Raw genomic sequence first — 27,988 nt, forward strand, 5'->3', positions numbered from 1 at the left:
TCTCCCTTGTGCAGAAACAGCGGCTGCAGCGATGGCGGGCACCTACTCCTACCCTCTGCTCGTGGAGCTGGAACACGGAAACATACCTAAATTAAAGAATAAGTTAGTGAAATACTTTCAAAGTAAGAAATCCAACGGTGGGGACTGCGAGGTGGAGTATGAGCCCGGCAGCAGGACGGCCGTGCTGCGCTTCCGCAGAGAGGAGGGTGAGTTTATCCCCCGATCATCCAAATGTGTCTCTTGTCATTTACAAAGAAATGGGACCCACGTTGTTATCACTTTGCCTTGTGTCTTGCTTGTGTTTTTGGGTGTTATTTCACCCTGCAAAGACCAGAGAAACGTTCTGGCCAAAGCGGCGCATCAAATCAGTTTGGATAAGGGCGTCATAAAGATGACAGTTAATCTACCTTCAGAGGAGGAAAAAACGCAGGTAAAGTTGGATGTTCGTGAGTTATATTTGGTTCCTGTGAATTCATATTATATTGTCAATTTACTGAGTGAACTCTGTTTTATATCAACTTTAAGCCAGTCTGTTAAATTCATGCAGTTATCAGGCTAAATTTAGGATTTCATTGGAGTAACTCTTGATCATAAACTAGTTATTAAATAAATATAAGAAGGATTTTGTACTAGTGAAGCCTCATAAAGGGGAATCACTGCAAAGATATCAGTGCTTAAAAAAACAACCTTTCTATCCTATCACATGATATTGCAATAGTAAATTAGTTTCCCATAGGCCTTGTCTCACTTTTTTTTAGTTTTGAAAGTGTGAACCGCTCTGTTCAAACTTATTTCTCTTAAGAGACTGCTGGCCCTGTAATGCTCAGTCTTCCTGGAAGTCACGTGACTTATCAAACATCCACAAGGGTGTGTGGCTGCACAGGGTGGTGCTGTTTACCAGATTTTCAACTCTTCTTTATTTGCCTCTGTGTGACAATTACAGGGGTATAAGCTATAAACCACGTTAAAAACACCTGAATACCTTTATTGCTTTGTATTTTCTTAAGGAAATGTTATCATTTGTATGACTTGATTGATTTTTAGACCAGCTGAGATTCAGGGCATTGGAAACAGAAACTGTCAGTTTCATCCAAAGATGTCTAAAATGATGTATTTCTTTTATTCAGGAAACCCCATCTGAGAAAGGCAACAAGTGTAAGTATGGAGTGAAAGAAATCCATGAATTTTTGTATGTGAATTTGTTTTATTTTCTTTTTTTATGACAGGCAAAACATCAGGGTTTAAATAATAAAAAAATATGTATCTTAAAGTATTTTTGATGTCTAAAGAGTAAGGTACGTTATGTTCCAGTACATAAAAAAACACATGATTATTACCCCATAAAAAAAGCATTGTGCATGTAAAAAAGTGATGCATAAAATGGTAGCAGATATTGGCAAGCACAGGTCAAATAATCACTGTGGTTGACCATGAAATAACAGATTTCAAATTTGATCTTTAAAGTTTCAGTGACTGTTCAGCTCTTTGCTGTTAAGCACTGCATTTAACAGAAAAAGAAAAGTTCACCACTTTTCTATTCATGTTGTTGAAAAAGAGAACTTGACTTTCTGATAGACGGTTTTACTTGGGGCTTCTACAGTGTCTTGTAAAGATTTACCCAGCCAATGAAAACACACCTTAAGTTTGTATCTGCAGCCTGGGTCACATTATGGTCGACCACGTGGTCTCTTTGAAAAGCACATTTGAGTCATGACCAGGAACACATTTTCCTTTCCAATTGTTTTTTTTAAAGCATTTTCAGCACACACAAAAGCTATCAGCGAGTGGTTCATTTTCACTTTTTATTTATTGCTCCGCATGCTCATGACAGAACCTACATCCTGCCACATCAGGTCATAGTCTAAAACATTATCATACAGTCTGTGCACACTGTTCTTGATGTCTTATCCAAGATTAAGCAGATCCAAGTCGTACGGTGTCTGCCATGGGGGTTTCTTATGAGAGACAAACCTGAAGGGAAGGATAAAGACAATTTAATGAAACCACAAGTGGGTGGGGCTAGATGTCTGACCTCGCCCACATGCAACCCATCCTCTTTCTGTGTTCTGCAGCAAAGACCAATTTCAAAGATGCACACCGAGCAGAGGGGAGAGGTGGAGTCAAGCCAAGTGTCTGACTCCACCCCCTACAACTGGCTGCTATGACCTGGGGCCTCATTTAAAATGGAGTGCGTAGGATTCATACTAAAAGTGCACGTACGCCCAAAAGCCGAAAATGGCGGGCGCAAAAAAAAATCCGGATCTATAAAACCGCGTGCACGCAGACTTCCACGCAATGTTCCCTTTATGAATCACGGTCCACCTGGAAAGCTGCGCAGCTGAATCCGCCCCATATCCCGCCCTCAACACGCCCATAAATCCATATGGATGAGCCTACTGAGCATGCGCAGTGGCTTCCTGCAGCCTGTTAGGGATGAATGCGTCAGAATGAATGAACGTGTCGAGCCACCGTGCCACTGAATTTCGCTGAGATCTGAGGTCGAGATGTTGTGGATGATGTGGAGAGAGGACAGTGAAACGAGATTATTTGGTGGTCACAGTAAAAGTAGGAAAAGTATATAAATAGTATACAATAAAGCGAGTGAGTGGCAGCACGTCGTTGCTGCCCGTTAGTGCCACGATCGCACGACGCAATTTCCACTGGGGGCAGGGGGGACATGTCCCCCCCACTTTTCAAAATGATGTATTTGTCCCCCCCACTTTTTACAGTTTAAAAACTAACGGTAGGCTCAGCAAATCATCAAGACACTCGGGACGGCGGCCCGGCAGCCCCCGCTCCCCCTCCTCCCTCCCGTCTCCCCTCAGAGCTGCTCTAGGCTGTTTTATGGTTTCGCGTCACACCAACGCAGAGCCTACGGCGTAGGGTACGCGGCGACGCACACCTACGCTGTACCCTACGGCGTAGGCTCTGCGTTGGTGTGACGCAGAACCATAATTCCAGTTTAAAAGTAAACAACATGAGCGCACGTACCCGTGCATGACAGGCAGACACACACGGCGAGAAGGGACTATTTCTTTAATTTTTACTTTTTTAAAAACTTTATCCTTATGAACGCAATTGTTATATAGTCCAACTTTCCTTATTTTAATCAGAACACTTTCTTTTTTCCTCTTCGGCGTGGAGTAGTGGGTTCGGAGCGGCATTCCCCCCCGCCGCCGCCTGCTCCGTTATCAGCGCTATTTTATTATAAGTCTGATATATGTTGTGATGTGTGATGACATTATTAAGAGTATGACATGAATCTGACTTCATTTCACCACCTCACAGCCTGCGTCGCCAGTTCCCCGTGTCTTAAGTAAATTCTTACGGGAGGGTCCTAGTTGCCGTAAAGATAAGCAGATTTTTCGGTTAGTTTTTTCTTTTTAGATCCGAGGCTTTGCGTAGATGGTGGCTTCCGCAACTTTCAGCCGCTTTTTCTGCGCAAGCTAGCTTTATAGATGAGGCCCCAGAGCTGTAGAGACCTGTCGTAAATGGAGCTTTTGTACCATATCTCTGTGCTATTTTAAACAAATCGTGTTACAGACATTTTATTAAGATATGTGAAAACTTTTACCACCTTTAAAAAAATGGACACAACATACAATAAATTGTAATAACTTTTTGGTCATGCCACACATCTGTTTACAACTGATGGAGACAAAAAATAGCCATGGATTAATGTAATGTAGCATCAATAATCTTTTCATAACCTATGCAAATTACACATTTGATTTCCATTTGTTTGTTATCTGCCATATTGTTTTTCATGTAAAACTGCACATTCACTCATTTTACGTTTGCATCTCATTAACAGCAGACGTTGCAGTGACTAACAAAGAGAGTAAGGCTGATGAACCGAACCCTGCAGATCAAGTCCAGACAGAGGAAAAGGGCAAAGAAGCTGATGCAGCAGATGAAGAGCTGTGCTCCACCTCGGCTGTTCTAGAGAATCTTTCAGAAAGGGGAAGTGAGGAGTTGTTGCAGATGCTTGTGGATAACATTTTAAACGCCCTTGCCCATTCTTCTGCCTCTCAAGGCTTCAATTTGGAAATCATTCCTGAGATCTCATCTGCTGTTGTGACTTTCCAGAGTGGAAAAGGTACCCACTTTTTGTCTGTATGTGCGTACATGTGTGGGCTGGCATGTATGTGTGTGAGTTTAAAAAAAAGTTCCAAAAACCTCAGCTTAAACTAGAGATGCACTGGTTTCGAGTTCCTTGACTGATTAGGATTTCCAAATCTTTAGAAGTTCTGATCTGCTGGTTGGCATTTCCTTTCAAAGTACTACAGTATAGCCAACCTTCTCCAAAAATGTTTCACAATTAATGCTTTTATTTCAACACGTTTTAACACCCATTTTATACCTGCTTCAATCCTGCTAAAATAGGAAATTGGCTATTTTAATATTACCTCATATTTATTAGTGCCACGGCTGCCCCAAGAGGCTCCTCCTCCATAGCTATGGAGGAGGGTCCAGGAGTCCAGGATAACAATAGTGTCTCTGGCTGCGCGTTTATTATTTTTTTCAATTTCCGGCCAGATTTCGGTTCGCTACTCCTCCTACAGATTCCGGAGGACCCAGGCACATCATATATCAAAACCTGTGTCTCAATCAGGAATAGTGTACTAGGACTTTTGGTGTTAAAATTCCCATTTTTCCCAAAGTTATTCCCAAAATAAACGGCCAAAAAAACCCATTCAAAGCGGATGGAAAAAGTTAAAAAAAAAGCCAAAATTCAACTTTTTTCTGAGTCACCTAACTTTCTCATACTTGCACGTAGAAATGTCATTCAAACTTCAAAACGGACGAAAACTTCTCTTCTCTCCGAACCCCAAACAGTGTTTTCCTAAGATGTACACTTTTCAAGATATGAGCAATCAAGCGAGGACTGGAAATCACTTTTTTGTCAAATCTAGAGTGCGGGTGTCAGTTTCTAGAGTGCGAAAAATAGTAAAAAAATAACCTGAATTTTTATTTGTAACTCGAGCTCACGGCCAAACCGTAAAAGCTGGATAAATGATTTTTGGTCAGAATGTAGACATGTGGTGTTGGGATTCATAAAATGTGACTTTGACAGGCGGGGTATGCACAACATTTAAACGGGGGGGGGAGGGGGGGGGGGATAAAGTGGCGCGAATACCTGTGTCCGTCCCCATTGGCTATAATGTAATCAAAAGTTTTCTTCAAAAGAATCTCACTCTGTCTTCGCACTGACCTTGCTCACTCATTTTAAGGAATATCCATCCATCCATTATCTATACCCGCTTTATCCTTTGCAGAATCACGGGGTTTTAAGGAATATCTGAATACAATTTTGGGAGAATCTTCCGGGTTCTGTGTCTCTCACGATGTTTTTGTTTTTTGGCTACGAGCTATTGTTTAATAATAATAATAATAATAATAATAATAATACATTTTATTTGTTGGCACCTTTCTGAGCACCCAAGGACACCTTACAAAAAACATAGAAAATACGAATAAAATACAACAGGAAATAAAATAGAATACAAAAAATTTAGACTGGATATGCAAGTCTGAACAGATGGGTCTTGAGGTGAGATTTGAATTGTCCAATGGAGTCAATCTGACGGATGCAGGGGGGGAGAGAGTTCCAGAGTCTGGGTGCAGAGCAACTGAAGGCTCTGCCACCCATAGTGGCCAGTTTAAATTTGGGTACAGACAGGAGAGCGGCTGAGGAGGAGCGTAGAGCACGGGTGGGGGTGTACGGGTGGAGAAGGTCTGACAGGTATTGAGGGACCAGGTTATGGAGAGCTTTAAATGTGAGGAGAAGAACTTTATATTGGATGCGGTGGTGGACAGGTAGCCAGTGGAGCTGGATGAGGATGGGGGTGATGTGGTCAGTGCGTTTTGTACGGGTGGTGATTCTGGCAGCAGAGTTCTGGATGATTTGGAGACGGTGGAGAAGTTTGTTGGGGAGGCCAGTGAGGATGGAGTTGCAGTAATCAATGCGTGAGGTGACAAGTGCATGGACCAAGACATGGGTGTTGTGCTGGGTGAGAGATGGGCGGATTCTGGCGATGTTCCGTAGGTGCATGAAAGCAGTACGGGTAATGTTACTGATGTGGGGGGAAAAAGAGAGAACACTGTCCAGAATGACGCCAAGGCTTTTGACTTTGGAGGAGATGTGGACCGGGTGACCATCAATGGAGATATTGAAGGGGTGGGTCTTGGAGAGTGTGGACCTTGTGCCGACGAGAAGGACTTCACTTTTATTTCCATTTAATTTGAGAAAGTTGTTTGTCATCCAGAAATTGATGGTGTTGAGACAGTCAGTAAGAGTGGGGGGGGGGAGGGAGGTGCTTGGTTTAGTGAGATGTAGAGTTGTGTGTCGTCGGCATAACAGTGAAACTGGATTCCAAAGTGGCGGAGGATGTTACCAAGGGGGAGGATGTATACAATGAAGAGAAGCGGTCCAAGTACTGATCCCTGTGGAACGCCATGTGTGATGAGTGATGGTTGTGAGTGTACATTTTTGCCTTGAACGAACTGTTTCCTGTCAGAGAGATATGAGGTGAACCATTTTATTGCAGTACCAGAGACCCCAGTGCCAGCCAGGCGTTCCAGGAGTATGGAGTGGGAGATGGTGTCAAAGGCGGCACTGAGGTCAAGGAGGATGAGGATGGTGAGAAGGCCAGAATCTGCTGCCAGGAGGAGGTCGTTGGTGATCTTGATTAATGCAGTTTCTGTACTGTGTTTTGGGTGGAAACCAGACTGAAATGGTTCAAAGAGGCTATTGTTGTGCAGGTGGTTCTGGAGGTGGGTTGCTACTGTCTTTTCCAGAATCTTAGAGATGAATGGGAGGTTGGAAATGGGGCGATAATTATTGTGGTCGATTGGATCTAAACCAGGTTTTTTGAGAATGGGAGTGATGGAAGCAGTCTTTAATGATGGTGGAACAGTGGCAGTGGAAAGAGAGGAGTGAACTATGGCAGTTATTACGGGTGAGACTGTTGGCAGACAGGCTTTAATTAAGGCAGTGGGGAGAGGATCAAGAGGGCAGGTAGAGTTCTTGGATGCTTTGATGAGTCTATTAATACCGTCAACAGATGGGAGTTGAAATGTGGACAGGGTGTTGGAGGGTGGAGGGTCCAGGGTGTTCCACTGGGAGAAGGTGGGTTGCGTTGGTGCAGGAAGAGTCAGCTGTTGGTGGATATTGACAATTTTTGAATTGAAAAAGTCCAGAAACTCTTGACACTGTGAGGGGGAGATGAGATGAGAGGGAGTTTCAGCTGGTTTCAGGAGTTGTTGACAGTTGAGAATAAAGTCCGGGTGTTGCTGTCAGCAGAGTTGATGATATGGGAGTAGTAGGTGGACCTGGCTGTGTTGATGGCAGATTTGTAGGAAGTGAAATGGTCAAGATACATTTGCTGATGTACCACTAGGCCGGTTTTCCTCAGCAATCGCTCCAGCTGACGACCCCCGCGCTTTAAGCTGGCGAAGCTCCGGGGTGTACCAGGGGGAGGACCGAGTGAATGTAACTGTGCGAGTTTTCAGGGGGGCAAGTGTGTCTAAAGCATATTGGAGGTTAGTATTATAGTGATCAACCAGTTCAGAAGCAGTGTGGAAGTGAGGGGAGCTGGAATGGATGGAGGTGCTAATTAGACTGTTAAGCTCAGTGATATTGATATTTTTAAGGTTTCTGAAAGATATGGAACGGTTCTGGGTGGATTTTGAAAGTTGAAGATGTATATCAAAGGTAACAAGCTTATGGTCAGAAATGGGAAAATCAACAGTACTGAGGTTACAAGGTGTGACTCCTGAGCAGCAAACTAAGTCGAGAAAATGTCCTTTGATGTGAGTGGGGAAATTAACAAATTGAACCAGGTCAAAACTGTTCAGGATAGAAATAAAATCTTTTGCAAATGTTTCAGTGGGTTTATCGAGATGAATGTTAAAATCACCAGTTAAAATAACATTGGGAGACATAGCACAAAGATCAGCTAAAAGGGATGTGAACTCGCTAATAAAAATGGCAGAGGGTTTAGGAGGTCGATAAATGGTGACAATAAGGGTAGGTGTGGGACCATTCAGCTGAGCAGCCAGAACTTCAAAGGAGGAGGGCTCTGTCACTGGTAGAGGCGTGATTTTTAGGTTCTCGCGATAGATGAGCGCGAGACCGCCCCCTCTCCCGGAAGAGCGAGATTTACAGATGTAAACAAAGCCAGGTGGGGATGCTTGGTTCAGATGAGAGAAGTCGTTCGGCTGTTGCCAAGTTTCGGTGAGACATATAAAGTCCAGTTTTAAATCTGTGATGGATTCGGATATAAGCAGTGCTTTGTTTGTTAGTGAGCGTACATTGAAGGTGGAGAATTTAAAACAGTTAGAGGGAAAAGGCTCCGCCGTCCTGGGAAGAGAAGCCAATATGTGATGGTTAGCAGTCCTACCGGCGTTTCCAGCCTTGTCATGTCGGCGTGAATCCCTCGACCAGAAAGATCGGATGGAACTGCTGTCATCAAAGCAGAATTTCCTGCGGGACCCGCGGTGGATGTATCTCGGACGTCGGAGGATATCCCGGTGGACGAGTAGGCTGGCTGGTAGCTTATTCCGTGATCGGAGCCAGCGGATTGCATCAGTTGAGTATGTCAGTCGAGGCAGAGCAGTTACGATGGTGGAGAAGAAGGCAATCCAGAGCAGGAGCTTGAGTATCCGCATTGTAGCAGAGCCGCAGCAGGAAGAACCAGGAAGCGGTGGTAAGGAGCCGCACGTCAGGACGCCAAACTCAGAGAGGTCCCGTTTGCAGCAGTGGGATTCCTCAGTGGCTGACAGATGATCGTAGTGATGCAAGCAGGTAATTCATATAAAACACTGATACCGCTGGCAGAGGCAGTTAGCAGGCATCAAATGGTGTTAAACAAGTAAAAGGAAAAAAGTCGGGTTGGTGAGCAGCGGCAGCCAAGACGCGCCAGCGTTCACTCACATCAACCGGAAGCGTAATGGTTATTCATCCATTCATTGGATCCCAAATCGAGTTATTTGAGACCTTGTCACAAGGCAAAATCTGGGTTTTTCTCACAGCCAAACCGGAAGGTTCTGAAGAGAGGTTCTTGTTGCCCCTAGCAACCAGAAGTCAGCTGCTGACTCATTGGGTGCGTCCGAAATGCCATACTAAACAGTATATACTAAAAAGTATGCTTAAAGGAGCTTGAGGCTCCTTTTAAGAAATGAGACTCTCTAGCGCCACCCTTCACCATGACGGCCGTCGGGGGTACTGCAGCCAACAGTGAAGCCGGCACGGGAGAACGGGGAGAACGTGCATGCAGCGTCATGTGACGTCACATCCACAGGACAGCGCGGGAAATTCGGGACCGAATTGCAGCACATTTTGCAGCAACAGCCTGTTCAAGGCAACGGAGAGATACGCTAGAGGAAACATTCTTTTGGGTTTGGAACGCTTCATCTGACATTATTACTAGAAAACTTAAAATGTATACGGATTTTTTTCATAAATCCTGCCACAATCCGGCCTCAAGCTCCTTTAAATTTGGCGCACTTTTGAGTAAATATCAGTAGTGTGCATTAATTTGGACGTACTATTAAGAGCGCACATGTTTCTTCCTGCCGTAGGGAGAGGGGAGGGGGGGGTTGTTACCATGGTAACCTGTCACAGCAGCGGTAGTAGCGCTCCGCTATTTCCCGTTTATTCTGGCCCAAACAAGATTACATTATATAATTTTATTAAATACGAATATTATAATATTAATATTATATAATAATATTATTATACTTAATATGATACTTATGACATATACGTATCACTTAGCAACCAAACGCTGCTGCATTGCATTGTGGGAAGTTTCTGCTCGGCTAGTGTCCATCAATCCATGAGTATGGATAGTACATACTATTGAGTATGGATAGTACATACTATTGAGTATGGATAGTACATACTATTGAGTATGGATAGTACATACTATTGAGTATGGATAGTACATACTACTGAGTATGGATAGTACATACTATTGAGTATGGATAGTACATACTACTGAGTATGGATAGTACATAATATTGAGTACGTACTAATGTTTCGGACGCACTACAAAATCTTGCACACTAATTTTGCTGCTCATTAGGGTGGAAGTTTGTGATTTTGGACGCAGCGATTGCCTGAGCCAGAACTGGTCACATGACTCTAAAGCTGGTCACTAAAAGCATTCAGATACTTTAACCTATAAAATGGAGAAATCTGTCCCCTGACCTTTGACCTTAGACTCCCAGTCCTGCTCTGTGATGGTTCTGGGGGAACAGGAAATACACAGTAAATACCCAGCCCCCGGGTCTGGCACTCAGAAGGCGCGCCGATTTTTTCCAGTGGCCAGCCGCGGTACTGCAACCAAAAATCCCATGCGGCCCAGAAAGCTTTTTTCCCATAGGCCGCAATAGTAAAAGAGAAGCCTCTAAAACTGTTCACAGGAACCTCCAGCTGTAATCCCCGGCAATTACTAATCTTTGTATTCTATATTTTTAAGTCATGGACTTTATATCCGTCAAAAATGTTTTATAACGGCCAGAAAAGTCAAAGAAAAGTCTCTTTCTGGGCGTGACGTCACGGCTGACGTCACAGCCGTGTCCGTGCATTCCACGGATGTTTTATATTAATATATATTATATAATTATATTATATTAATACATTAATAATATATGTAATAATATACATTAATTAATATATTATATTAATATATATTATGTAATTATATTATATTAATACATTAATAATATATGTAATGCTATACATGTAATAATATACATTAATTAAGATATTATATTAATACATATTATATTAATACTCGCGTCATTGCCCCGGGGCATGATGGGAGGCCCCAGAGCATCATGGGAGGTGACTCAACTGAGCATGCTCTATGGGCCGCTGTATGCGGAAGTAAACCCGGAAGTCAGAGATTTTTTCGGTTTATGCGCTGGCTGAGCAGAATGCATTGAAATGAATGGGCGGCCATTTTTAGTCTCCAATCCAGTTTCTATAATACATCCATGTAAATACCCCCCAGTAAATACACAGTAAATACCCCCCCCCCCCCCCCCCAGTAAATACCCCACCAGTAAATACCCCCCACAGTAAATACACAGTAAATACCCCCCACAGTAAATACCCGCCCCAGTAAATACCCCCCCGCAGTAAATACACAGTAAATACCCCCCCCCCCAGTAAATACACAGTAAATACCCCCCACAGTAAATACACAGTAAATACCCCCCACAGTAAATACCCGCCCCAGTAAATACCCCCCCCGCAGTAAATACACAGTAAATACCCCCCCCCCCAGTAAATACACAGTAAATACCCCCCACAGTAAATACCCCCCACAGTAAATACACAGTAAATACCCCCCACAGTAAATACCCGCCCCAGTAAATACCCCCCCGCAGTAAATACACAGTAAATACCCCCCACAGTAAATACCCCCCCAGTAAATACACAGTAAATACCCCCCACAGTAAATACCCCGCCCCAGTAAATACCCCCCCGCAGTAAATACACAGTAAATACCCCCCAGTAAATACCCACCACAGTAAATACACAGTAAATACCCCCCAGTAAATACCCACCACAGTAAATACACAGTAAATACCCCCCCCCCCCCAGTAAATACCCCACCAGTAAATACCCCCCGCAGTAAATACACAGTAAATACCCCCCCCCCAGTAAATACACAGTAAATACCCCCCCCCCAGTAAATACACAGTAAATACCCCCCCCCCAGTAAATACACAGTAAATACCCCCCAGTAAATACCCACCACAGTAAATACACAGTAAATACCCCCCCCCCCCCAGTAAATACCCCCAGTAAATACCCCCCACAGTAAATACACAGTAAATACCCCCCCCAGTAAATACCCCCCACAGTAAATACACAGTAAATACCCCCCAGTAAATACCCCCCCAGTAAATACCCCCCCAGTAAATACACAGTAAATACCCCCCCAGTAAATACACAGTAAATACCCCCCAGTAAATACCACAGTAAATACCCCCCCAGTAAATACCCCCCCAGTAAATACCCCCCCCAGTAAATACACAGTAAATACCCCCCCCCCAGTAAATACCCCCCAGTAAATACCCCCCACAGTAAATACACAGTAAATACCCCCCCCAGTAAATACACAGTAAATACCCCCCCCCCCAGTAAATACCCCCCAGTAAATACCCCCCACAGTAAATACACAGTAAATACCCCCCCCCCCAGTAAATACCCCCCAGTAAATACCCCCCACAGTAAATACACAGTAAATACCCCCCAGTAAATACCCCCCCCCCTCAGTAACTACACAGTAAATACACAGTAAATACCCCCAGTAAATACCCCCCCCCCTCAGTAAATACACAGTAAATACCCCCCCCCTCAGTAAATACACAGTAAATACCCCCCCCCAGTAAATACACAGTAAATACCCCCCCCCTCAGTAAATACACAGTAAATACCCCCCCCAGTAAATACCCCCACAGTAAATACACAGTAAATACCCCCCCCAGTAAATACACAGTAAATACCCCCCCCAGTAAATACACAGTAAATACCCCCCCCCAGTAAATACCCCCCCCAGTAAATACACAGTAAATACCCCCCCCCCAGTAAATACACAGTAAATACCCCCCACAGTAAATACACAGTAAATACCCCCCCCCAGTAAATACACAGTAAATACCCCCCCCCTCAGTAAATACACAGTAAATACCCCCCCCAGTAAATACCCCCCAGTAACTACACAGTAAATACCCCCCACAGTAAATACACAGTAAATACCCCCCAGTAAATACACCCTAGTAAATACCCCCACAGTAAATACCCCCCAGTAAATAACCCCCAGTAAAAACCCCACCAGCTATAACTTATAATGCTTTAAGTTTTGAATGGTTTGACATAGAGAGTCGTGGGTGGTGTCATCGGACTTTGTTTTGAGTCCTTGACCTTCATTGGTGCAAATTAGCCCTGCCCCTTCTTCTGATTGTGATAGTCCGACAACTTTGAACGGTTTGACATAGAGAGTCGTGGGTGGTGTCATTGGACTCAGTTTTGATTCCGTCATCTTTATTGCTGAAAAATGCAGCAATGTACACAAATGGGCAGCAGCCGCCGTGGCACTCTCGAAACTTCTGCGAGGAAATTTCCTAGTTACATTTCAAATCTGTCCATTCACCCTGATTTCCGATGTTGCTACTGAAACAGCAAACGAAACATGCAATGCTTTGCAGACTTGCAGGTCAACCAAGCCCAGGGGGCTATAGGCCATTGAGCAATGGGTAGCAGCTTGCTCCAATCGAGCAGGATCGTGGAAGAGCACACTCGCATACCCATGGGTCGGTAGTCTGCTTAGTCAACCTGAAGATGTTCAGAAATGGTCTGAGGGGAAGGTTGGGCCCAGTTGGGCCCTGCTGCTTTGGCTGCTGTAAGAGTTTGCAGCTGACAACCTGGCTGGTGAATTAAACTTAAAGGAGCTTGAGGCCGGATTGTGGCAGGATTTATGAAAAAAATCCGTATACATTTTACGTTTTCTAGTAATAATGTCAGATGAAGCGTTCCAAACCCAAAAGAATGATTCCTCTAGTGTATCTCTTCTTTGCCTTGAACAGGCTGTTGCTGCAAAATGTGCTGCAATTCGGTCCCGAATTTCCCGCGCTGGGCTGTGGATGTGACGTCACATGACGCTGCATGTGCGTTCTCCCGTGCCGGCTTCACTGTTGGCTGCAGTACCCCCAACAGCCGTCGTGGTGAAGGGTGGCGCTAGAGAGTCTCATTTCTTAAAAGGAGCCTCATGCTCCTTTAAACTTAAACGAGTCATTAAGTGGCCTTTCTCTCCAGACCCTTCAATGCCAATTCAAAGTCAGTTGCAGCAGTCTTTTGACAGCACAACAAGCCATTTATTTAAAAAAAGAATGATCATGTTTTCCTAGCTTTTAATTTACAGCACAGATGTCCAATTCACAGAAAAACCTAAGAACTAAGTAGCTAAAGTGATGACATCAAGCCGCTTACGGCCTAGACTGTCATTCAAACACCCATGCTCCTATTTATGCAGAAATGTGTCTTTAATTTTGTATAGTTTTATATAATGATGTGCATTAAGAAAAAAAACAACGCCCCATAGTTGTCATGCATGTGAAATCTGGCGATAGACACTAAAATGTTTTGTTATACTGGGATGTTTTTTGTATAATCTGTAAGTATGATTCTTTCTGCTTTGACATATTTATATGGGTGGTATTGGTGTTTGACTCCCTTTTTTAATGTTATTTGAGGAAATGCCGGTATTTCCTGGATTAGGTCAGACTAGCTGACTTGATGTAGCCTCTTGTGAATAAGCACGGACGACTCTAACCCGTTTATATTGCCGGATTTCCTGTGTTTATTACCCATATTTAGCATGTGTCGACTTAATCACAGCCGAGATGAGGAAGTCTGTATCTGATTGTCCAGCCATCAGCCAAAACTAGTCAAATTAAAAAAGCGGTCCATTCAAGTCACCAGTTTTTCAACAGGTGCATCTCTAACTTAAACTGAGGTTTGCCTTTCAAAACACTCAGAGTGGAGTTTTCACTAAAATACTTCTTCTATTTGCTCTTTCACAGTGAATGCTGACTTTATTGCACAATGCCCTCAAAACAGGATGTTCACAAAGCTGAACTTTTCAGTCCGACCACTCGAAGTCACAAAGCAAGTATTAGTGGAGAACATTCAGAATACTAACGTAGACATGCTCCAACTATACTTTGAAAATGAAGGTGGGGATGTGGATGATCTAAACCTTAATGAAGCGGAACAGTCTGCTGTCATTACATTTGAAGACTGTCAAGGTACTTTATTCACACCAGATTTAATTGTGTAAACTTTCAATATTTATTCCAATAATATGCATTTATATAAGTGTATACTATCATCATACAATTGTATATGTTGTGACAGCTTATATATTTTTTTTCCATAGCTGTTCAAAAAGTCTTGAAGAAGAAACATCACATCAGAAATGAAGATATCAAAGTCTATCCATTTTACAAATCTTTGGGAGTAGCCCTGTATGGCAAGGATCCACCTTCCCTTAAACTTCCTGCTGCCACCTCTGAGCCCATAGACAGTGATATCTGGAGATACCTCACTAACAATCAAGCAGCGGCCCAGAGCGTTCGTAGTGACATGGCAAAACATTTTTGTGATGCGAATCTTGACCAGTCTAACGTACGGTTGAGCCCCTTGTCATTATTACTGACACAGAAAGACGCTAAAGCCACAGTGAAAGACTGGACGACTACTGTGAAGTCAGCCTTTGCACAAACTATGTCAAAATTCAAATCCCTGAAGTTCCCAGTAGAGTCAGAGGTGTGGGAAGAGTCAGAGGAGAAGATTGGACAGTCACTGCTGAATGAAGATGTGCTGGTAGTGTCTGAAAAATCCAGTGGTGTCCTATCTGTGGTTGGCCTTGTGAATGACGTCAACAGACAAGAGGGAACGGTGTCTGAAGTCCTAAACAAGATTAATCAAGCAGTGCAGAGGGAGAAAACAGTCAAAACCCAAGAGATCAAAGTGTCACCATCAATGTTCCACATCTTGTCTCAAGATGGTCTTCAGGATAAGCTTCTCCAAGTGTCACCAGAGCTCAAAACACACTACGACAAAGAGGGTGCAGTTTTAAAAGTAACTGGCCTTTTCAATGAGATTTTGGAAGTCAGCAAAATTATAAATGATGGATTCTTTGGATCAAAACGAGACAATTCAGAGGTAGATACTTTTGTGTTTGACATGATGAAGGATGAACAACAAGAGGAGCTTACAAGTGCTCTCCTTACATCTGTTGGTATAAATGCAGCATTAGAAATCAGTGCTCAGAGGGTACAGCTGGTTGCTCTCTCAGACAAAGATCTACTTGATGGCCAAGACCACCTGAGAAAGTGTTTAATATCCCAGTACATCGATGTTGAAGACGTTGAGGTCCTGAAGAAGCCAGAGTGGCAGGGGTTGGTTGGTCAGTTGGAGAATGCTAACAATAAGGCATGCAGGATAACTCAAACTCCTCAGAAAGTCGTGGTGTCCGGTCATAAAGATAGTGTCAAACAAGTTAGCAGTGAACTCAGTAACTTCTTAACACAGAATGCTCATGTTGAAACAACTGTTGATGTTAAAGAAAATGTCATCATTGACTATATTAAAAGTCTGGACACATCCTGACTGAAGGACTGGGTAGACAAGGCAGCTGTTTGTCCAGCTGTTTAGCTATAAAATGTATAGGAATCGTTCAGTTTGTGATACAAGCATGAAATTTGGCACACAAATAGCCAAAGGTTTCCCCAAAAGATATGGACGTGGAGCCATCGTGAATTTTCAACATGGCGCCTATGGCAGCCATTTTTCAAAATGGACGCCAGAAACAACTCTTTCTATATGACTTGGGGACATAATATGATATTTTAGACATATTTACCACATATTCTAATGAGTGATTAGTTGAAATGAGTTGCCAGTTTGCCCTGGCTGAGCTTCAACATCCACTCTATTACTTATCCATTCATTGGATGGTTCAGTTCTTGCAGATATGAGGATCTTTTTTGGTTTATTAGTTCAAAGTTTGTTTTTATGTATAATAGATCTATTTTCATGAAATTATGGTATATATTTTATTTTGGCTAATATGGCTGTTATCATGAAAGAAACAGTTGTCATGTTCAGTTTTGAGGTAGAAGCTTCTGGCCAATTCCAATGTTTCAAATTTGATTTCTGCATTATAAATAATGACTGATTAGACACCAAGATCATCCATAAATAATGACTGATTAGACACCAAGATCATCCATATCAGACACAAACACAAATGATGGCTGCCATCTTTAAAAAATGGCGGCCATCTTGAATATTAAATGACAACTTATCAATTATCCAAGAGACATCTACCAAGTACTATATGTGGTAAATATGTCTAAAATATCATATTATGTCCACAAGTCATATAAAAAGAGTTGTTTCTGGCGTCGATTTTGAAAAATGGCTGCCATGGGCGCCATGTTGAAAATTCACGACGGCTCCACGTCCAATTATTTTTGGAATGCCTTTGGCTATGTGTGTACCAAATTTCATGCTTGTATCACAAACTGAACGATTGTTTTGGTTATCTCCTGCACTACTGTAATGCTCAGTCTTCCTGGAAGTCACGTGACTTATCAAACATCCACAAGGGTGTGTGGCTGCACAGGGTGGTGCTGTTTACCAGATTTTCAACTCTTCTTTATTTGCCTCTGTGTGACAATTACAGGGGTATAAGCTATAAACCACGTTAAAAACACCTGAATACCTTTATTGCTTTGTATTTTCTTAAGGAAATGTTATCATTTGTATGACTTGATTGATTTTTAGACCAGCTGAGATTCAGGGCATTGGAAACAGAAACTGTCAGTTTCATCCAAAGATGTCTAAAATGATTTATTTCTTTTATTCAGGAAACCCCATCTGAGAAAGGCAACAAGTGTAAGTATGGAGTGAAAGAAATCCATGAATCTTTGTATGTGAATTTGTTTTATTTTCTTTTTTTTTTTGAAAAGCAAAACATCAGGGTTTAAATAATAAGAAATATGTATCTTAAAGTATTTTTGATGTCTAAAGAGTAAGGTACGTTATGTTCCAGTACATAAAAAAACAACACATGATTATTACCCCATAAAAAAAGCATTGTGCATGTAAAAAAGTGATGCATAAAATGGTAGCAGATATTGGCAAGCACAGGTCAAATAATCACTGTGATTGACCATGAAATAACAGATTTCAAATTTGATCTTTAAAGTTTCAGTGACTGTTCAGCTCTTTGCTGTTAAGCACTGCATTTAACAGAAAAAGAAAAGTTCACCACTTTTCTATTCATGTTGTTTTTGAAAAAGAGAACTTGACTTTCTGATAGACGGTTTTACTTGGGGCTTCTACAGTGTCTTGTAAAGATTTACCCAGCCAATGAAAACACACCTTAAGTTTGTATCTGCAGCCTGGGTCACATTATGGTCGACCACGTGGTCTCTTTGAAAAGCACATTTGAGTCATGACCAGGAACACATTTTCCTTTCCAATTGTTTTTTTTAAAGCATTTTCAGCACACACAAAAGCTATCAGCGAGTGGTTCATTTTCACTTTTTATTTATTGCTCCGCATGCTCATGACAGAACCTACATCCTGCCACATCAGGTCATAGTCTAAAACATTATCATACAGTCTGTGCACACTGTTCTTGATGTCTTATCCAAGATTAAGCAGATCCAAGTCGTACGGTGTCTGCCATGGGGGTTTCTTATGAGAGACAAACCTGAAGGGAAGGATAAAGACAATTTAATGAAACCACAAGTGGGTGGGGCTAGATGTCTGACCTCGCCCACATGCAACCCATCCTCTTTCTGTGTTCTGCAGCAAAGACCAATTTCAAAGATGCACACCGAGCAGAGGGGAGAGGTGGAGTCAAGCCAAGTGTCTGACTCCACCCCCTACAACTGGCTGCTATGACCAGAGCTGTAGAAACCTGTCGTAAATGGAGCTTTTGTACCATATCTCTGTGGTATTTTAAACAAATCGTGTTACATACATTTTATTAAGATATGTGAAAACTTTTACCACCTTTAAAAAAAATGGACACAACATACAATAAATTGTAATAACTTTTTGGGCATGCCACACATCTGTTTACAACTGATGGAGACAAAATAGCCATGGATTAATGTAATGTAGCATCAATAATCTTTTCATAACCTATGCAAATTACACATTTTATTTCCGTTTGTTTGATATCTGCCATATTGTTTTTCATGTAAAACTGCACATTCACCTCATTTTACGTTTGCATCTCATTAACAGCAGACGTTGCAGTGACTATCAAAGAGAGTAAGGCTGATGAACCGAACCTGCAGATCAAGTTCAGACAGAGGAAAAGGGCAAAGAAGCTGATGCAGCAGATGAAGAGCTGTGCTCCACCTCGGCTGTTCTAGAGAATCTTTCAGAAAGGGGAAGTGAGGAGTTGTTGCAGATGCTTGTGGATAACATTTTAAACGCCCTTGCCCATTCTTCTGCCTCTCAAGGCTTCAATTTGGAAATCATTCCTGAGATCTCATCTGCTGTTGTGACTTTCCAGAGCGGAAAAGGTACCCACTTTTTGTCTGTATGTGCGTACATGTGTGGGCTGGCATGTATGTGTGTGAGTTTAAAAAAAGTTCCAAAAACCTCAGCTTAACTAGAGATGCACTGGTTTCGAGTTCCTTGACTGATTAGGATTTCCAAATCTTTAGAAGTTCTGATCTGCTGGTTGGCATTTCCTTTCAAAGTACTACAGTATAGCCAACCTTCTCCAAAAATGTTTCACAATTAATGTTTTTATTTCTAACACGTTTTAACACCCATTTTATACCTGCTTCAATCCTGCTAAAATAGGAAATTGGCTATTTTAGCATGGCTTAGCTAACCTTTGATGCTAACTAATATTACGTAATATTTATTAGTGCCACGGCTGCCCCAAGAGGCTCCTCCTCCATAGCTATGCCATAGCAATGGAGGAGGAGTGCAGGATAACAATAGTGCCTCTGGCTGCGCGTTTATTATTTTTTTTCAATTTCCGGCCAGATTTCGGTTCGCTACTCCTCCTACAGATTTCGGAGGACCCAGGCACATCATATATCAAAACCTGTGTCTCAATCAGGAATAGTGTTCTAGGACTTTTGGTGTTGAAATTCCCCATTTTTCCCAAAGTTTTTCCCAAAATAAACAGCCAAAAAAAAACAATCAAAGCGGATGGGAAAAAGTAAAAAAAAAAAGCCCAAATTCACCTTTTTTCTGAGTCACCTAACTTTCTCATACTTGCACGTGGAAATGTCATTCAAACTTCAAAACGGAGTAAAACTTCTCTTCTCTCCAAATCCCAAAGAGTGTTTTCCTAAGATGTACACTTTTCAAGATATGAGCACTCAAGCGAGGACTGGAAATCACTTTTTTGTCAAATCTAGAGTGCGGGTGTCAGTTTCTAGAGTGGCAGAAACAGTAAAAAAATAACCTGAATTTTTATTTGTAACTCGAGCTCACGGCAAAACCGTAAAGCTAGACTAATAATTTTTGGTCAGAATGTAAACATAGGTGTTGGGATTCATAAAATGTGACTTTGACAGGCGGGGTATGCACAACATTTAAACTGGGGGGGGGGGGGGGGGGGGGGGGGGGGGGGGGGGGGGATAAAGTGGGGCGAATACCTGTGTCCGTCCCCATTGGCTATAATGTAATCAAAAGTTTTCTTCAAAAGAATCTCACTCTGTCTTCGTACTGACCTTACTCACTCATTTTAAGGAATATCCATCCATCCATTATCTATACCCGCTTTATCCTTTGCAGAATCACGGGGTTTTAAGGAATATCTGAATACAATTTTGGGAGAATCTGCCGGGTTCTGTGTGTCTCACGATGTTTTTGTTTTTTGGCTACGAGCTACGGTTTGATCACAAATTGGAGTGATTTGAGACCTTGTCACAAGGCAAAATCTGGGTTTTTCTCACAGCCAAACCGGAAGTACCACAGTGCATGCAAACCACAGTATGGATAGTACATACTATTGAGTACGTACTAATGTTTCGGACACACTACAAAATCTCGCACACTCATTTTGCTGCTCATTAGGGTGGAAGTCTGGGATTTTGGACGCAGCGATTGCCTGAGCCAGAACTGGTCACATGACTCAGTCACTAAAAGCATTCAGATACTTTAACCTATAAAAGGGAGAAATCTGACCCCTGACCTTTGACCTTAGCCGACCCCCAGTCCTGCTGCGTGATGGGTTCTGGGGGAACAGTAAATACCCCCCAGTAAATACCCCCCTCACACAGTAAATACCCCCCTCACACAGTAAATACCCCCCTCACACAGTAAATACCCCCCTCACACAGTAAATACCCCCCAGTAAATACCCCCCTCACACAGTAAATACCCCCCAGTAAATAACCCCCAGTAAATACCCCCCTCACACAGTAAATACCCCCCTCACACAGTAAATACCCCCCTCACACAGTAAATACCCCCCAGTAAATACCCCCCTCACACAGTAAATACCCCCCAGTAAATAACCCCCAGTAAATACCCCCCTCACACAGTAAATACCCCCCCCAGTAAATACCCCCCTCACACAGTAAATACCCCCCAGTAAATACCCCCCTCACACAGTAAATACCCCCCAGTAAATAACCCCCAGTAAATACCCCCCTCACACAGTAAATACCCCCCTCACACAGTAAATACCCCCCTCACACAGTAAATACCCCCCAGTAAATACCCCCCTCACACAGTAAATACCCCCCAGTAAATAACCCCCAGTAAATACCCCCCTCACACAGTAAATACCCCCCCCAGTAAATACCCCCCTCACACAGTAAATACCCCCCTCACACAGTAAATACCCCCCTCACACAGTAAATACCCCCCAGTAAATACCCCCCTCACACAGTAAATACCCCCCTCACACAGTAAATACCCCCCAGTAAATACCCCCCTCACACAGTAAATACCCCCCAGTAAATAACCCCCAGTAAATACCCCCCTCACACAGTAAATACCCCCCCCAGTAAATACCCCCCCTCACACAGTAAATACCCCCCAGTAAATACCCCCCTCACACAGTAAATACCCCCCAGTAAATAACCCCCAGTAAATACCCCCCTCACACAGTAAATACCCCCCCCCAGTAAATACCCCCCTCACACAGTAAATACCCCCCTCACACAGTAAATACCCCCCTCACACAGTAAATACCCCCCAGTAAATACCCCCCAGTAAATACCCCCCTCACACAGTAAATACCCCCCTCACACAGTAAATACCCCCCTCACACAGTAAATACCCCCCAGTAAATAACCCCCAGTAAAAACCCCACCAGCTATAACTTATAATGCTTTAAGTTTTGAATGGTTTGACATAGAGAGTCGGGAGTGGTGTCATCAGACTTAGTTTTGAGTCCTTGACCTTCATTGGTGCAAATTAGCCCCGCCCCTTCTTCTGATTGGTCGATATGTGATAGTCCGATAACTTTTGAATGGTTTGACATAGAGAGTCGTGGGTGGTGTCATCGGACTTAGTTTTGATTCCTTCACTTTTATTGCTGAAAAATGCAGCAATGTACACAAATGGGCAGCAGCCGCCGTGGCACTCTCGGAATTTCTGGGAGGAAATTTCCTAGTTACATTTCAAATCTGTCCATTCACCCTGATTTCCGATGTTGCTACTGAAACAGCAAACGAAACATGCAATGCTTTGCAGACTTGCAGGTCAACCAAGCCCAGGGGGCTATAGGCCATTGAGCAATGGGTAGCAGCTTGCTCCAATCGAGCAGGATCGTGGAAGAGCACACTCGCATACCCATGGGTCGGTAGTCTGCTTAGTCAACCTGAAGATGTTCAGAAATGGTCTGGGATGTTTTTTGTATAATCTGTAAGTATGATTCTTTCTGCTTTGACATTTTTATATGGGTGGTATTGGTGTTTGACTCCCTTTTTTAATGTTATTTGAGGAAATGCCGGTATTTCCTGGATTAGTCCAGACTAGCTGACTTGATGTAGCCTCTTGTGAATAAGCACGGACGACTCTAACCCGTTTATATTGCCGGATTTCCTGTGTTTATTACCCATATTTAGCATGTGTCGACTTAATCACAGCCGAGATGAGGAAGTCTGTATCTGATTGTCCAGCCATCAGCCAAAACTAGTCAAATTAAAAAAGCGGTCCATTCAAGTCACCAGTTTTTCAACAGGTGCATCTCTAACTTAAACTGAGGTTTGCCTTTCAAAACACTCAGAGTGGAGTTTTCACTAAAATACATCTTCTATTTGCTCTTTCACAGTGAATGCTGACTTTATTGCACAATGCCCTCAAAACAGGATGTTCACAAAGCTGAACTTTTCAGTCCGACCACTCGAAGTCACAAAGCAAGTATTAGTGGAGAACATTCAGAATACTAACGTAGACATGCTCCAACTATACTTTGAAAATGAAGGTGGGGATGTGGATGATCTAAACCTTAATGAAGCGGAACAGTCTGCTGTCATTACATTTGAAGACTGTCAAGGTACTTTATTCACACCAGATTTAATTGTGTAAACTTTCAATATTTATTCCAATAATATGCATTTATATAAGTGTATACTATCATCATACAATTGTATATGTTGTGACAGCTTATATTTTTTTTTCCCATAGCTGTTCAAAAAGTCTTGAAGAAGAAACATCACATCAGAAATGAAGATATCAAAGTCTATCCATTTTACAAATCTTTGGGAGTAGCCCTGTATGGCAAGGATCAACCTTCCCTTAAACTTCCTGCTGCCACCTCTGAGCCCATAGACAGTGATATCTGGAGATACCTCACTAACAATCAAGCAGCGGCCCAGAGCGTTCGTAGTGACATGGCAAAACATTTTTGTGATGTGAATCTTGACCAGTCTAACGTACGGTTGAGCCCCTTGTCATTATTACTGACACAGAAAGACGCTAAAGCCACAGTGAAAGACTGGACGACTACTGTGAAGTCAGCCTTTGCACAAACTATGTCAAAATTCAAATCCCTGAAGTTCCCAGTAGAGTCAGAGGTGTGGGAAGAGTCAGAGGAGAAGATTGGACAGTCACTGCTGAATGAAGATGTGCTGGTAGTGTCTGAAAAATCCAGTGGTGTCCTATCTGTGGTTGGCCTTGTGAATGACGTCAACAGACAAGAGGGAACGGTGTCTGAAGTCCTAAACAAGATTAATCAAGCAGTGCAGAGGGAGAAAACAGTCAAAACCCAAGAGATCAAAGTGTCACCATCAATGTTCCACATCTTGTCTCAAGATGGTCTTCAGGATAAGCTTCTCCAAGTGTCACCAGAGCTCAAAACACACTACGACAAAGAGGGTGCAGTTTTAAAAGTAACTGGCCTTTTCAATGAGATTTTGGAAGTCAGCAAAATTATAAATGATGGATTATTTGGATCAAAACGAGACAATTTAGAGGTAGATACTTTTGTGTTTGACATAATGAAGGATGAACAACAAGAGGAGCTTACAAGTGCTCTCCTTACATCTGTTGGTATAAATGCAGCATTAGAAATCAGTGCTCAGAGGGTACAGCTGGTTGCTCTCTCAGACAAAGATCTACTTGATGGCCAAGACCACCTGAGAAAGTTTTTAATATCCCAGTACATCAATGTTGAAGACGTTGAGGTCCTGAAGAAGCCAGAGTGGCAGGGGTTGGTTGGTCAGTTGGAGAATGCTAACAATAAGGCATGCAGGATAACTCAAACTCCTCAGAAAGTCGTGGTGTCCGGTCATAAAGATAGTGTCAAACAAGTTAGCAGTGAACTCAGTAACTTCTTAACACAGAATGCTCATGTTGAAACAACTGTTGATGTTAAAGAAAATGTCATCATTGACTATATTAAAAGTCTGGACATGTCCTGGCTGAAGGACTGGGTAGACAAGGCAGCTGTGTCTTTCAGAAAAGAAGACATCTTCTTAAGTGGTTCTAGAGCTTCTGTGGAGCAAATAAAGAGTTTGCTTGGAGATCTAGTCGCTTCTGTGTCCTTTGACAGTTTAAGAATTTCCAAGCCTGGAGTGAAGAAGCTCTTTAAGTACAAGGATAGCATGTTATTATCCACACTCTGCAGGGGCACCGGTTGTCTGGTCCAAGTGGTTGATGAAGATGGTGATAGTGTATATGATTGGGCTTCTGTAAAAGTACACATCTGCGGTGGCACACAGGCTGAAGTAGACTCTGCCAAGAAACGGATAACTGACCTGATATCCAAGCTGAAAACCAGTGCCCTCATCACAGACAGCAGCATCTCTCACATGTCTTGGGAAGACAACCAGCAACTCTTTGACATCCAGAAGAAATTTTGGGTGGTCATTAGGTCTGAAATCATGAACGGCCAACCCTCAATCCACATTGAAGGAATCCAAAATGATGTGTTTGAAGTAAAGTGTATGGTCTATGATATGTTGAAGAAGGTGAGAGAGGGAATGAAGAGGAACATGGTGCTTGCAGGCAGAGTGGTAGACTGGCAGTATGAGCAGGGTGGACAGTTCAGAAGTTTTGATGCAATGGCCAACTTCCAACTTGAGCAAGCATGCGACGAGTCAAAACCAAGTATAACAATTAAAGTCCAGGGACAAGACTACACTGTGGTCCTGCCAAATGGACCAGCCACCGACAGCCAGGGAAACTGCCGGAAGATAAGGCGAAACGACAAACTGAAAGGTATTTAACATATACAAGGAGAGTTGTTTTCACATTAGTCTAAATTGTTTGTAGTCATTATTTCTCTTCGTGGCAATTCATGAGCCCAAAAGTGTTCCCTAAATTTTTGATGCAAACAATGAAATTATAACTTGCATGTCTTATAACTAGGTCAAGCAGTTCCTGTTTCTTGGGACTCCATGCCAACTGATGCCACCTGCCTACCTTTTCTAATCCAGCCTGGGACAACAGAGCACACTGATGTCCTCAATCTTTTCCAGGCTTCATGCAAGCGACCAGTTACCAAGGTAGCTTGATCCCTTCTAATGTTTAAGCTGTCATTCATGTTGACAGATGTTATTTGAAGCATTAAATGCATTTTTAAAGAAACAAATGTGTTAAATGAGCGACCAAAACAAAATATGCAAAAATGCATTTGACCTTAGATTCAGAGGATCCAGAACCCTACGTTGTGGAAGGCTTATCAGGCCAAGAAGCAGGACCTGGAGCTAAGAAATAAGCATCAGAACAACGAGAAACGCCTTTTCCATGGAACCTGCGAAAACACAGCTATAAAAATCAATGAATGTGGCTTCAACAGGAGTTATGTAGGAATGAATGGTAAGATGTTAGGGTTGGGGCTTGTTTTGTATTGATCTTGTTATTGGGAAAGGAACCAGGATTCATTACAGTAAATTACAGTCTTTAAAATGTATAAAGGATTAAAACAGAGTTTAAATGAAATAGATGGAAGGAAATCCTAAGAAGAATAACTGAAAACTGGAGGACATACAGTAGTCATAAGGGGGGTCAGCATGTAGAGCCATCAGGTATCCCCAGAATAATAAGAAATTTTAACTTAGCTTTAACTGATTTCTCACTTTATCATTGCTTACTAACCTCTCACCCTTTTGATTAGAATTTTAGGTTGTGGAATCACTATTATATCTGTTTTTAAAACAATTTAGTTTTGAAAGCAGCACAGCTGCTTATACTCACTTACTACTTTAGTAGGTATGCCTGGTATACCCAATAAAGTGGTGAGTATGCTGTGTGTATTTTAAGTGTATAGACAGTGTCTGCCACAATAATTGGTTGTATAGTAGTTATAGATTACTTGAGACCCCAAAAGGACTAAATATTCATGCACTTATGAAGCACTTATGAGGCTCACATGATCACAAATGTGCTAAAGCATCAGGTTGTTCAGGTTCTTGTATGATCGTATCTGACCATTTGTTGTTTGTGTGCTTACTTGAAGTATTTGAAGAATAAAGAAAGTCATGAAAATATTTGCAACTATATTGCAGATCTTCCCACCAACTTTCTGTGTTGTTCCTTTTTCAGCTGTGATGTATGGCAATGGCACATACTTCGCCGTCAATGCCAGCTACTCTGCCAGTGACACCTACTCCAAACCCAATAGATATCAGGAAAAGATCATGTACCTCTGCCGGGTGTTGACAGGAGATTTCTGCAAAGGAAAGGCAGGCATGATCGAGGCACCGGCCAAGGGGAGCTCCTCTGTTGAAAAATTCAACAGTGTTGTGGACGATGAGGCTAACCCTAACATATTCGTGATTTTCCATGACAATCAGGCATATCCTGAATATCTGATTACATTCCAGTGACACGCCCTATTTGACAAAGTCTCATGAAGTTACTTGAGCTAACCATGAGACAATATGGGTAATATATCCATTTGAGTCTTTGTTCAACTTTCACTTTGTAAAAGTATTAGTCTGACTCATGTAGTGCCTTAAAAGGTTACAATGAACACGTTGCCATTTGATCCAAGCAGTAACCAATGTTTTTTTGTTTTTTGTTTTTTTTTTAAACCAACATATTTTTGATCATGCACTGTGTATTTGTGTCAAACATTAACTTTTATGCATGTAGGGACACCAGTGGTAAGTAGTTCAGTTCCAAGAAATCATGTAACAGTGGTTTATCTTTGCATTAGATTATATCAATAATCATATCTCCATTTGAAAGTGAAATGAGAAAGCAAACTTGCTTCAGTAAGAAAAACCACCACAAGTGCTAGTTTTTGTTTTTCCTTATAGAAATTTGTGCAAGTGCAGCATTGTTTTACACTTCTTTCAAGGATGTTTTTATCTGTTTTATCTTATTTCTTATAATTGAATCACACAAATGTCTTTGTGTGACTCACCCTTTGTGTACCGAAAAAGTTATATAATAAACTAATTAACATAAAATATATATCATATATAAATGTAAAGAAAACAACAGCCAAACATGTAAAAGCTTATTACTGACAGTACATTTGGCTTCAAGCATGGCCCAGTTTGAGTTATGAGAAGATTCTCTGACAAACACTAGAATCAATAAACTGGTAACCAATATCCAAATTATCTCATAAAAACTCAATCTGTGATTCTTGATGTTTACTCTGAACACATCCAATAAAAACATGAATATTAACTCTGATACCCATGTTCATTTTTTTGTCTCCACTGGGTAGCCATGTTTTTTTTTTCATTTATTTAGGTCTATCTTCTAAACTAGTTATTATATTATGATTAAATACATCTATCACAGTGATTTACTTGTGAATGTGATAGAACCCACCAGGATTTATTATGTTCAGAACTAATACCATTTAAAGAGTTTCCTTATGTACTAATGTATGATGTCATACGCTTGTCATAATAGGGCTGCAACTAACGACTATTTTAATAGTCGACTAGTCACCGACTATTGAAACGATTAGTCGACTAATCGGATAATTAGTAATTT

The 27,988-nt window shown here is 42.0% G+C and overlaps 1 protein-coding gene across 1 annotated transcript; it reads left to right on the forward strand.

Moving 5' to 3' along the window:
* On the forward strand, window positions 1-27,679 carry LOC133458839 (protein mono-ADP-ribosyltransferase PARP14-like). Its single transcript, XM_061739038.1, has 12 exons — window positions 1-206; window positions 330-430; window positions 1,128-1,155; window positions 3,815-4,099; window positions 14,605-14,829; window positions 14,961-16,190; window positions 18,904-19,134; window positions 22,860-23,084; window positions 23,216-25,249; window positions 25,400-25,536; window positions 25,675-25,849; window positions 26,576-27,679. Exons 1-12 carry the CDS (start codon window positions 32-34, stop codon window positions 26,857-26,859), a joined length of 5,130 nt encoding a protein of 1,709 aa, XP_061595022.1. The 5' UTR covers window positions 1-31; the 3' UTR covers window positions 26,860-27,679.
* Window positions 27,680-27,988: the final 309 nt, after the last annotated feature.

This window comes from Cololabis saira, chromosome 13 (genome assembly GCF_033807715.1).
Source record: "Cololabis saira isolate AMF1-May2022 chromosome 13, fColSai1.1, whole genome shotgun sequence".
In the NCBI taxonomy this organism is placed as follows: domain Eukaryota; kingdom Metazoa; phylum Chordata; class Actinopteri; order Beloniformes; family Belonidae; genus Cololabis; species Cololabis saira.

Coding starts and splice junctions, on each gene's coding strand:
- LOC133458839 (XM_061739038.1), top strand. CDS start 32: ATGGCGGGCACCTACTCCTACCCTCTGCTCGTGGAGCTGGAACACGGA. Junction 19,135..22,859: donor GACTTTCCAGAGCGGAAAAG/GTACCCACTTTT, acceptor GCTCTTTCACAG/TGAATGCTGACTTTATTGCA. Junction 25,850..26,575: donor GAGTTATGTAGGAATGAATG/GTAAGATGTTAG, acceptor TTCCTTTTTCAG/CTGTGATGTATGGCAATGGC.